The 13,487-nt window shown below is 41.1% G+C and overlaps 1 protein-coding gene across 7 annotated transcripts in view; it reads right to left on the minus strand.

Moving 5' to 3' along the window:
* MTMR1 (myotubularin related protein 1) overlaps positions 1 to 13,487 on the minus strand; it is a 76,901-nt gene that overhangs the window by 15,242 nt on the left and 48,172 nt on the right. For all 7 annotated transcript variants that reach the window (XM_063083993.1, XM_063083995.1, XM_063083992.1 and 4 more), the window contains 3 exons: positions 12,037 to 12,222; positions 11,386 to 11,592; positions 3,049 to 3,141 (listed from right to left, as the gene is read on the minus strand). In XM_063083993.1, coding sequence (XP_062940063.1) covers positions 3,049 to 3,141; positions 11,386 to 11,592; positions 12,037 to 12,222 — 486 coding nt within the window. The remainder of the gene's footprint in view (positions 1 to 3,048; positions 3,142 to 11,385; positions 11,593 to 12,036; positions 12,223 to 13,487) is intronic.

Consider the following 13,487-nt stretch of genomic DNA (forward strand, 5'->3'; position numbering starts at 1 on the left):
TGTTGGGTCAAGACTGCCATCCACACTCAAAGGGCGTTGTGACATTACAACTCAGAAAACATCTTGTTGGGGGAAGCAGTAGCAGTAGAGTAATACATATAAAAGATTAATTCTGTGCAATTCATGGTTTGGGCCTCTTCTCCTGGAAACTACACTATTTACCTAAAAAGTACAGTCTCAAAAAATTCATAGTAATCTACCACAAAATTCTGTACCTCTTGAGGAACAAAAATATCAATGACTATTAAATCTATTGCTGTAGACTGGATACCCCAACCTCACTGAAGATTAATCCCCACTGTAACTGTTGAGAGTGGGAAATCCTATTATGGTAATTGAAAGGTGGAGCCTGAAAGAGGTGATTAAGTTGATGGTTTAATAGTGCTCGTGGGTGGGGTTCTGAGGGCTTTAAAAGGAGAACATATGAGTCTGTCTCTGTTCTGCTATTTTCTGCCACGTGAGACCTCTGCATTGCTGTAAAGGCACTACCAAAGAAGACCTTCCCAGATATGTTCCCTGGACTTAGGACTTCCCAGCCTCAGAAACTGTAAGCAATAAATTTCATTTTTTTACAAATTACCCAGTTCTGGGTATTTTGTTACAAGCAACAAGAACAGACTAATATACCTATCCAAAAGGGTAAAGATTCTATTAAACTATGGATATTATAGACTGTCTTTGAGACAGTTGTCTAAAGATTCCCTCAATTATTTTTCCCTTAGTTCCTTTTATATCAGTTTGTCCATATACAGACTAGTTCATTTTATTCTGAAATTTCTGACAATGTACACTGGCTTAGTTTGCTGGATTTAGCAGTAGGGCAACCTAAAAATAAGTTAATCGTGTTACATAAATGCATCTTTTACTAACCTGCTACATATCTCATTCACTTGTTGATTAACTGACAGCTAAAGACTGATCATTGAATTCTCTGCTTCTGATGCATTAACAATGTTATTTTTGAAGAAACTAATTATACACACTTAGAGCTGTTAAGAGGCATCTGAAATCTAATCTAAACCCTTTTTTCTTGAAATCCAACAAATAGTACAAAAATGACATAGAATGGAGGTGAAAATAGGTACTAAATATGAAGTCAGTCTGAAGATGTTAAAAATACACACACACACACACACACACACACACACACACACACACACACACACCCCACCCCCCCACCCCCCGGGCATTTGGGAGGAATGAGCTCCTTCATATCCACAAAAATGGTGCTTATCCCTTTAGAAGCATCAGGATTATTTTTTGTGTTAAACCTTTTTATGCTATTTTTCTAAAATGTTTTCATACTTTGTCTTATCCTAAATGTAACAATCATTTAATTTTGTTATTGGCTCAGCATCAACACAAATATTAGTAAGTACACAGCAGTATAAAACAGAAGGGTTCTGGCCAGCCTCCGTGCCTTTTGGGTACATTTGCTGTTACCTGTCACTTGTACCACGCCTACCTCTGAGACCACCCCCTCTTACCTCGGCCATCTCTTTAACTGGCTACTTCTAATCAGCTGTGACCTGGCAATCAGATGTGAGACCCCAACCAATTTGTTGAAGCTGGGTCTAAAAGTAAGAGTAAATTCCGTGCAAGGGCCTGCGGACTCTGTGGAATCTACTTCGGCTACTCAAAAGCTCCCTCCTTTTGTTATTTCTGAAGGTCTGTCTATGCTCCCTGGGCCCTTAACACTCTAAGTGTGGTCTGTGAACTGGTAGCATCACTTGGGAGCATGTCAGAAATGCATCATCTCAGGCTCTGCCCCAGACCCACGGAATCAGAATCTGCATTTAACTAGAACCCCAGGGGATTTGTTTTGCTCCTTAATGTCTGAGCAGGGTTGGTCTAGAGAAGTACTTTCAAACTCGAGTATACCTCAGAATCCCCTAGAGGGCTTGTGAAATCAGAGCACTGGGTCCCAACCCCAGAGCATCAACAGGTCTGCAGTGGAGCCTGAGAACTGGCATCTGACAAGTTCCCAGTAGATGCTGAGGCTGCTGGTCCCAGGGCCACACCTGGAGTCATCAGTTTAGATGACTAGTCCTCAAACTCATTTGCACACCCAAATCACCTGGGGAACTCTTATGAACGACACACACCTGAGCCTCACCCCAGGCTCACAGAAAAAAGGCTCCCCAAAAGTTCCCAGGTGCAGGCAGTGTGCACTCAAGGTAGAGAGCCTTCGCTTTGTCCTCGATGTCCTCCTCAGGACGGATCTTCTGGGCAGCGGTCCTAAGCTAAGGCAGAGAGGGGCAGCATAGGCAGTTTGGTGGTTGTCAGCCTTCTTTCTGCCCCAACACACACTCCCATCAGTAACAGCAGCTCACAGTGGGGAAATAGGACTGGTATTTCACAGATTTTCTGCAGTGGGGAGGCAGATGTCCTATGAAAAGGCCCCAGGGTGACTGTGATAAGGCTATCAGGAGGATGAATCACAAACATCGCAGCTGTTGGTGGAATCATAGCAGGTGGCCAGCAGCTTTCTGGCTGGTTCCCTTCCCTGAGACTGAGCCAGAGCTCTTGGCGAATGAACAGGAAGGAGAGAGCCCAGACCCTGGCTCTCAGCCCCCTATCTTACATCCCCCCCCCATAGCCCCACCCTCAGCCAAGCTGGGCAGCACACAGTGGGGGAAACTACTCTCTCTTTTGCCTCCTCCCTCCATCCCTCTCTCTGGTTCCAGGACCATTTCCCTGGCACTATCTCCTATCACGAGGGTAAGACTCTAAACTCAGGCTTGGATGTTGGAGATGAGGGGAGAAACTGCATGGCCCTATAGCCTGCTTTGAACCGAGCCGTCGGGCCTGGCTAGCATAGGGAAGGGGGATGATTGACAACCACTTGCAGAAAAGTAGCTTTTGTTGCAAAACTGGTTGTTTCTAATCTGCTTATATTTCCAAGTGAATTAGAATCAAATTGTATTAAACAGAAAGGGTCATATTTTACACACATACAAACATTTGTTTTGAATGAAACAGCAATGAAAGTTTATCTAATCTGAATCAAAGACCACATAGGTCAGATATACACTTGAAATCTCTCACCTGTCTTGTCATTTGCCAAACACAATCAATAAACTGAAGAAATATGGGAGATCTGTCAGCATCTGCATGGTTGTCATTACCATGGCCTACTCGCTGAAAATAAACAAAAGGTTAAATGTTTTAATGTACATTATGGTCCTCTCAAAAGTTACTTTAAGTTGCCTGGTGGCAAGAATCATGTCTCATCAGGCCTAACAGAATTCCTGGCATATAACAGGCACTCAAAAACGTTCAACAAATTGAATTGACTTCCATTACATTTAAGAAACAATTTCAGTTTACTGTATTTTTACATATCTTTTTGTAATTTCTCTTTAATATAGTTAATACCAAGAAATTATAAGCAACTGGATAGCAAATTTTTCAGTTCAAGTGATGGGGTCAAGACCAGACACCACACCAAGTACACAAGACTACCAATTAACACACAAGACTACCAATTAGCAGCTCATAAAGCACATTATGAATGCCATTTTCTCCACAAGCGTAAAAGCATTTTTCCATTTTTCAGAAATGTCAGGCGTGCAAGTCTGAGAATCAAAATAATGGATTAGCAATCTACAAGTTTTAGCCAATTCTACATGACTCAGAAAAACCCCCAAATCTCACTCTTGAAATGGTAATAGGGGGAGTCCTTGCTCAAGGCAGTTCAGTATTGTATTTCATACCTTTTGATATGTTATATCAATAGATTCAAACTAAAAGGTAAAAGATACTATTCTCAAACATATAAATAGGACTGCCCAAAATACTGAAAATGCCACAAGTAAAAAAGACAGTTAAAGAGTGAGCATTCTAAGAGAAGCTTCAAATAATCTGATGACTAAGCAAAACAATGAGAAAGAAAAAAACATTACAAAGATACGTGATCACCATGTAGAAATAGTAAAAAATACTTGATCTACGAAACTGCCACCAAGAGAAACATAACAAGGAAATGATCAAGCCAATGTCAACATCTCAGAGTAACAGTGTACTGCCTTCCTTTTTAAAAAACTGATTGTGGTGAAATATTCATAAAATGTACCTTTTTAACCATTTTTAATTGTACAGTTCAGTGGCATGAAGCACACTCACTTTTACTGAAGCATAACTCATTATACATATTTGTGGGGTACAGAGTTGAATATCAATACCTGTGTATGATATGTGATGATCAAATCAGTATAATTAATACATTCATCATTACAAAACATGATTCTTTGTGACCCTTAACCAATTTCTCGCTAATCCCCTTTTCCACCTCCAGTAACCAGAGTTCTATTCTCTCCTTTTGAAAGTTCAATGTATTACTGATTTATTTTTTAGCTCCCACTTATGAGTGAGGACATGTGGTATTCTTCTGTGCCTGGCTTGTTTCACTTAACGTAATTTTCTCCAAGCTCATCCATGTTGCTGCAAATGGCAGAATTTCAGTTTTTATGGCTAAGTAGTATTCTATTATGTAGATATACCACAATTTCCTTATCCAGTCATCTGTCAATGGACCTTTAGGTTGGTTCCACATCTTGGCTATTGTAAATAGAGCTGTGATAAACTTTGGAGTGCAGGTATTCCTTCAACATGATGATTTCCATTCCTTCGGGTATATACTGAGCAATGGGATTGTTGGATCATGTGGTAGTTCTATCTGTAGTTGTTTGAGAAACCTCCATACTGTTTTCCATAAGGCTGTACTAATTTACAATCCCAACAACAGTGTAGAAGGGTTCCCCTTTCTCTGCATCCTTGCCAGCATTTGTTATTCTGTCTTTTTGATAATAGCCAGTCTAACTGGGATCAGATATCTCAATATGGTTTTGATTTGCATTTCCCTGATGCTTTGTGATGGTGAAGCATACTCGCATTGTTATGCAACCATCACCACCACCCATTTCCAGAATTTACCTTCCCAAACTGAAACTCCACACCCATTAAACACTAACTCCCCATTTCTCCTTCCCCTAGCCTCTGGCAACAGCCATTCTACTTTCTGTCTCTATCAATTTGACTATTCTAGGTTCTTCATATAAGTGGAAACATACAATATTTATCCTTTTGTGACTAGCTTATTTCACTTAGCATAATGTCTTCAGGGTTCATCCATGCTGTAGCACGTCAGAATTTCCTCTTTTTAAGACTGAATAGGGGAGCCGAGGGCAGCCCACCCCCCTCCACCTGGAAGCAGGCAAGAGAGCAACACCCTAAGCAAGAGCCAAGGGCAGCCTCCTTCCTGCCTGGAAGCAGGCAAGAGAGCACTCCAAAAACACGGTGTCCACACTAGTGGGCCACCACAGCCAAACCACTGCAGCCACAGCCACAGCTGCAAAAGCAGCTTGACACCACAGCAGTAGTCACAGCCACCATGCAGGTGGCCCACCAGAGACTCAACTGGACTGACACAAGGAGAGTCACCAGCAGAGACTAGAAAAATAGGACATCTCTCTTCTCAAAGCCCACTCCAGAATAACAGAGGTAGCAACTGCTCTACCAGATGACCAGACATCAATTTCGAGATACTAGAAATATGAAAGTTCAAGAAAATACGCCACACCAAAAGAATACAATAATTTTCAAATACCAGACCCTATAGAGCAGGAAACCCTTGAAATGACTGAAAAGGAATTCCAGGCAACAATCTTAAGGAAACTCACTGAGATACAGAATCAGTTAGACAACACAATGAAACGTGAAAATAATCCAGTATATGGACGAGGAAATTTACAAAGAGATTAATATCTTAAAGAACATAGCAGAACTCATGGAACTGAAAGATTCACTCAACGAAATAAACACAACCAATAGCTTAACCATCAGTCTAGAACAAGCAGAAGAAAGAGTTTCTGATCTTGAAGATAAGACTCTTTGAAATTACTGAGGTGGACAAAAAAAAAAAAGGAAAAAGAACTTTAAAAAATGAAGAGCGCACAAACATTTAAATCATGGGTGTTCGAGAAAGGGAGGAGAAAGGAAAAGGCATGGAAAACTTATTCAATGAAATAACAGTGGAAAACTTCCCAGGTACAGGGAAAGACATGGACCTTCAGACCCAGGAATCTCGAAGATCTCCAGATTCAACCCCAAAAGATCCTCTCTAAGACACATTATAGTCAAACTAGCAAAGCTCAAAGACAAAGAGATCTTATTTTTATTTATTTATTTATTTTTTAAGATGACGGGTAAGGGGATCGTAACCCTTGACTTGGTGTTGTCAGCACCATGCTCATCCAGTGAGCTGCCCAGCCATATATAGGATCCAAACCCGTGGCCTTGGTGTTATCAGCACTGCACTCTCCAGAGTGAGCCACAGGCCAGCGCAGACAGAGATCTTAAAAGAAGCGAGAGAAAAGCATCAAGTCACCTATAAGGGAGCCCCTATCACACTAACACAGACTTCTCAACAGAAACTACACAGGCCAGAAGAAAATGGGCTCATATATTCAAAATACTAAAAGAAAAAAACTGCCAGCCAAGAATACTACACCAGCAAGGCTATCCTTCAGAAAGGATAATCTTCAGAGATGAGGGAAAAGCAGTGTATTTTCCAGACAAATTGTGGGAATTCACCACCACACGACCAGACCTAAAAGAAATCCTCAAGGAAGTCCTGTATCTGGAATCTGAAAAATGATAATCACTACCACAAATACACAAGAAAGAGTAGAACAAAAATGCAAATGAGAAACAGAAACTAAATCTTACCACAAAAATCCCTAATAACGCCCCTGCTTTATTTCTGATTTTGGTAATTTCAGTCTTCTCTTTTTCTTGGTCAGTCTAGATTAAGGTTTGCAAATTCTGTTGATCTTTTTAAAGAATCAGCTTTGGTTTTGTTTTGTTCTCTATTGTTTTTCAATTCCCTATTTCATATATTTCTGTTGTAATCTTTGTTATTTCCTACTTATATTTGCTGTTGGGTTAATTTACTCTTTATTTTCTTAAGGTAGAAGTTTACATTACTGATTTGAGATTTTTCTTATTTTTAATATGTGTTTACAAGAATAAATTTTGCTCTAAGCACTGCACAAAACCTGCAGCCTACAAATATTGATATGTTGTGCTTTCATTTTTACCTAAAAGTACTCTAATTTCCCTGTGATTTTTCTTTTTACCCATTGTTTAATTAGGAGAGTGTTAATTTCCACACATTTGTGAATTTTCTAAATTTCCTTCTGTGATTGTGGTCAGAGAACATTTTCTAGGATCTTAGTCTTTTTAAATGTACTAAGACTTGTTTTGTGACCCCCCAAAAACCCCAAAAACTGCATTTTACATTTTGTAATGATGTATATGCCAACTATCCCGATTTGATCATCACATATTGTACACAAATACTGATAGTAAACTCAGTAGCCCACAAATATGTATAATTGTTCCAACAAAAAAAAAATTTTTTTTAAAAGAAACATGAAGGAAGACAGGAAAAAAGACTGAATAATATTCCATAGTATGCACAGACCACATTTTGTTTATCCATTCATCTTTCAATGGACACTTGGGTTGCTTCCACCTTTGGGCTACTGTGAATAATGCTGCTATGAACACTGATGTACAAATATTTGAGTCCCTGCTTTCACTTCTTTTGGGTGTATACCCATAAATGGAATTGCTGGATCATATGATAATTCTACTTTTAATTTTTTGAGGAACTGCCATACTGTTTTCCATAGCAGCTACATTCATTGCCTTATTTCTTTACTTCCCTCTATAAGATAATTTGTAGAATGTGTTCTTCAGTATTTAAGGCACCTAGGGAACAGTTTTGCACTGACAATTCACAACTTAGTATTCTTTCTTCTAGCAGACATCCATTGAGTTCTTATGGTGTGTGCAAGGTATCAGGCTTGGCCCTTGGAATTCCAGATATTTTCATAGGGTCTAGTAGAGGCTAGGTCCTTGGCTAGGCACCTGGAATACCAAGACAAATGAGACACAGTACCTGTGCTCAATGAATAATTTATCTATGGTCCAATCAAGGGAGAAAGACTTGTAAATAACGAGCACAGTAAAGTGTTCCAAGGGCTTCCGAGTGGTTCAACAGATACAGTGGGGGTACAAAGGAACAAGTGAACCATCCTAGGATGGGGTGGGGGAGGGAAAGAAGAGGAAAAGTCACAAGTCACAGCCATGGAAGAGGTCTCATTTGAGATAAATCTTGAAGGACAGGGAGGTGGCCTGCTTCCTGGGTGGCCAGGAATCTATTTCAAGCAATGGGAACATGGGGAGTCATAAGTAGCTGGGCACAGCTAAGGATTAGGGGATAAAGAAAGGGGAGGAAGGTGAGAGATGAGGCTAGAGAAGTAGACTAAGGCCAGATCACCAAAGGCTTCGAGTGTCACTCTGAGCAGTCTGCCCATAATCCCACTGGCCACAGGAAGGCACTGGGGGATCCCGACTAGGAGAGGCACATCTGATATGTTTTTTGGAATGCTCCATCTGGCTGCAATAGGGACGACTCATTGGAAGAGGATAGGTTGCAGAAAGGATATTTAGACCGTTTAAGGGAAATGACAAGGTCTGAATTAAGGGAGCATCAGTGGCAATGGAGAAGAGATTTGAAATACGTGTATTTAAACTCATGGGACTCGCTGAGATCACTAAGGGATTAAGCACACAGAGAAACGATCTAGGGACTGAGCCCTAGGGCACCCCCAACATTAAGAAGTTGGGGGGATAAAGGAGAACCTAAATGTAGGGGGAAATTCAAAAGGTTGTAGAGATCTAGAAGCCTAGTGAAGAAAGTGTTCCCAGAAGGAGGGAAGAATCAACAGCATCAAATGCTCAGGCCAAATAAGAGAAGGACTTGGCAAAGTGGCAGTCATTAGTGACTGTGACAGGCCAGCTGTGGGGGTAGGGGCATTGTAAGAAAGAAGCCTGGCTGAAGTGGGTTCAAGACAGACCAGAAGGAAAGAAATAGCGATAGTGAAGACAACAGTTTTGAGCTTTGTAAAGGGGAGCAGATAATTGGGGTGATAGCTGGAAGGGGATGTGGGGTCAAGAGGGATTTTTTTTTTTTTTAAAGGTATTACAGCATGTTTCTATACCAACAGGAATGATCTAGGGGAGAAGCGAAATGGAAGCAGTATAGAGGGAACAACAGAAAATTCCATGATAAGGTCCATGAGGAAGATGATGGAGGTAGGTGGGCGAGGGCAGGAATGGGCTGCAGTTAGGGGCTCAGATGGTTCATTCATAGAAACTCAGGGGAGATAGAGTTTGGGGACCCAGTGGGTGGATAGTAGCAGCTTGAAACCACTGTTTAAAGGCTGGCTCCACCCTTACCAGCAGTGTGACCTGGGCAGAGAAGTTACTCTTAAAACCTCAGTTTCCCCATCTGTCAATGATAGCAGCTGCTTATCAGGATTAAACAAGATGATGCATGTAACAGTGCCGGGGACACAGTGGTGCTCAGTAAATTGCATTCTGAATCTTATGGTCTCATCCTCTTCATTGTGGCTATGGTGTGGTGGACCCCAGCATTAGCAAATAGGGATGGGAACGGAGTGTTGTGGGCACACCGCCAACATGCACCCCCAATCAGTCCTGGCTTGTGCTGCCATCGCTGCCATCTCTGTAGCCTTTACCACTACCCCTCTGGTAAAGCCCCCTGCCAGCTTCCTCTCCTCCAGGACATATGTTTGAGGAAAGGTGGAAGAGAATGGCCTGAGTCTTCAGAGATGGCCAGATGCAAACATCTGGAAAGATTCCACACACGCTCTCCTCCCCATTGAGCCCAGAATTTGCTGAGGGGGGAGAAGTAAAGGAGTTCCTGATGATGTTTAAAAATGAGCTAAAACTTACCCTGCACTTAGTATGGGCCAGGTACTGTCCTGAGCTCTTAACACACGCGAACTCATATCCCCCACATGACACTCCGTTTCAAAGAGGAGGAAACCAAGGCAAGAGAGGTGAAGGAACATGTCCAGCTATCTGACAATAGCTCCTGAAGGGCATGCGGCTCAGGGGCTGTGGGCTTGCCTACTTCCCTCTGGGAGGGCCTCTTTTAGGCTGTCCTCCTTGAGAGTGCAGGCACAGTGGTATGCTTGATGCCCTCATGCTGGAGCCACTGAGGTCCTCGCACTGTCTGTCCTCCTGCTTTCCACAGTGAGCCTGCTGTGGACTTCGGGAATATTCTAATTCAATACATGGTTCAGATGAATCTCCAACACCTCAATGGCTTGGACAGTTGAACTAGCTGCCATTTGGATTAAAACACAAAAGGCGGCCCAAGAATGCCCTATCAGGTGACCCAGCAATTCCACTCCTAGGTATACATACCCCAAAACCAAAAGCAGGTTGTTATGGGCTAAATTGTGTTCTCCCTAAAATCGAAGCCCTAATCCCCAGTACCTCAGAATGTGACTTAGTAGATATAGATAGGGCCTTTAAAGAGGTGATTAAGTATAAATGAGGCCATTAGAGTGGGCCCTAACCAATCTGACATCCTTATGAGATGAGAAATTTGGACATAGAAATACCAGGGTGCATGCACAGAGGAAAGACCATGTGAAGGATAAGAGGGCAGTCATCTATATACCAAGGAGAGAAGTCTCAGGAAAAATCAACCCTGCTGACACCTTGATTTTGAAATTCCAGGCTCCAGAACTGTGAGAAAATAAATTTCTGTTGTTTAAGCCACCCAGTCTGTGGTAATTTGTTACGGCAAAAACTTGTACATCAACATTCATGGCAATACTATTCACAATAGCCAAAGATGGAAACAACCCAAGTGTCTATCAGCAGATGAATAGATAAACTAAATGTGGTATATACACACAAGGGAATACTATTCAGCCATAAAAGGAAATTAAAATTGGTATATGTTACAACATGGATAAATACTGAAAACAGGCTTAAGGAACTAAGCCAGTCATGACAGGACAAATATTGCATGATTCCACTTATATGAGGTGCCTAGAATAGGCAAATTCATTAAGACAGAAAGCAGGTTAGTGGTTGTCAGGGGCTGGAGGGAGGGGAAAATGGGGAGTGACTGTCTAATGTGTGCAGGGTTGCCTTTTGGGGTGATGACTATGTTGTGAGACTACACAGAGGTGATGACTATACAACACTGTGAAAGTACTACGGGACACTGAATTGAGCACTTTAAAATGGTTAATTCTACGTTATTTGAATTTTACCTCAATTATTTGAAAAAGGCATATCTACACTAAAAAAAAAAAAAAAAAAAAAGCCCTACCAGAACATACAATGCTGAGGTCCATGGTATTCTATTATGGCAATTCGGGTCTGAGACATAGGGGTGTGTGCATTCATCCACACGTGTGTGTTACACATGACATGAACATGCATATCACGCAGCAAAAGTCAAGCATGAACCTCAGCATCTCAACTTACCAGTGCAAACCTGTGTCCAAAGCTTATCCACTCCTTCTCTATGAGTGCTTCAAATCCTTTAATGGTCCGGTAATAACTGTCCAACATGAGCATAGCTAGAGCCGTGAGCTGGGTTGTTCGGTCCCAGCCATCGCTGCAGTGCACCACCACAGATGTTTTCCCAGATTCGATTTTATCAGCAATTCTTACTGCCCCAGCAAGAAGCATCTTCAGAAAAGAGGGCACATTAGACAAGGCTACATTTAATTTCGATTACAACATAAAATAATTCTAGGGAGAACTGTGCAAGTTCTGATCAAAAAAAACAAGAATGACATGTAATCAATTGAGAATCACTAGGAAACATTAGCAACATGTTAAAAAAAAATTGTAGAAATACTACAGCAGTAAATAGATTCCTCTATTAAAAGGGCCTCAAAGTTCTTTAAAAATCTGACCTGAGGCAAGCGGTATACCCATTTTACTATGTCACAAAAGCCCATCACAAAAACCACAGTCTGGATACTGCCCTTGGAAACTAAGAAAGCTCACGTACACAGCAAAGATGCACTTATTTGTGATGCTGAGAAACCACTTGGAGATACAGACATTTATGGCACAGAAACTGAGCAGTCTTAACCAGAAAACATATAAAAGATTGGACCTCTTTACCCTTATATATTCCAGCCAATGTGTCCCATCCACATTGGATAGCCACCGTGCCTCATCGATTGAAGGATACACAATCTCTTTTAATTTCCGCAGTGACTCTCTCATCACGTGAATGTTGTGGATCTCCAAGAACACGAGTTCTGCGTTTGGGTAAGCACTTTCACTTTCATATCCTCCACCCTTTGCCTGTGAAAACCAAAAGATGTGCATCACTTCATCTGGAACTACCTTTTCTATTCTTTCTAGCGCTACCAGACACAGACCACTAAAGAAGCAACAAACTCATCGGTTAATAAATCTCCTATATCCTTGCATGAGTTTCCTAGGGCTGCCAGAACAAAGTTCCACAAACTGCGTGGCTTAAAATAACAGAAATGTATTCTCTCACAGTTCTGAAGGCTAGAAGTCCAAAATCAAGTGCTGACAGGGCCATGCTCCCTCAGAATCCTCCAGGGAAGGATCCTTCCTTGGCTCTCCCAGCTTCTGGTAGCCCCTGGCATTCCTGGCTTATAGACATATCTCTCTCATCTCTGCCTTCATTTCCACCTGACCTTGTCTATGTCTCTGTCTCTTCCCCTTTTCAGTATAAGGACACTGTCATACTGGATTAGGATCCACCCTAACTCAACATGATCAGATCTTAACTTCATTACATTTTCAAAGACTCTATTTCGAAAAAAGGTCACATTCACAGGTACTAGGAGTTAGGACTTCAACATATCTTTTTATGGGGACACAATTCAACCCATAACAATCCTCCATCACCCATCATCAGCTTTTAAACCACTAATAACTGGATCTTACTCAAGGATAATTAGGTTTAAAAAGGATAGTTAGTGCCATCTATGTGAATAAAAAAAGCTGTACTACCACAAAATTTCCATATATATAATAAAACATTTTGGAAGTCAAGCCATTAAATTTATTTAATCAATTTAAGCAAAATAAAATACAAATGTAACAAAAGGGATATGGCCCACCCACCCTTTGGTGATCTCATAACAAAATCTGGTCTATCATTAGCTTATGTTTTGTAGAGGCCAACATTCAGAATACATCTGTGATGAGGATGTAGAGAAAGTGAAACTCTAATACGTTGCTGATGGAAATGTAAAATGGTGCAGCAACCATGGAAGACGGTTTTGTGGTTCCTCAAAAAGTTAAATGTAGAATTACCATATAATCCAGAAATTCTACTCCTAGGTGGACAATCCCACAGAATTGAGAAAAGGTATTCACACAAAAACTTGTACACAGATGTGCACAGTAGCACTATTCACAATAGCCAAAAGGTTGAAACAATCTAAATGTCTATCAGCTGATGGATAAACAAAATGTGGTATATCCATACGATGGAATATTATTCAGCCAAAAAAGGAGTAAAGTACTAATACTACAACATGGATGAACCTTGATAACATTACACTAAGTGAAAGAAGCCAGAACACAAA

This window comes from Cynocephalus volans, chromosome X (genome assembly GCF_027409185.1).
Source record: "Cynocephalus volans isolate mCynVol1 chromosome X, mCynVol1.pri, whole genome shotgun sequence".
Classification (NCBI taxonomy): domain Eukaryota; kingdom Metazoa; phylum Chordata; class Mammalia; order Dermoptera; family Cynocephalidae; genus Cynocephalus; species Cynocephalus volans.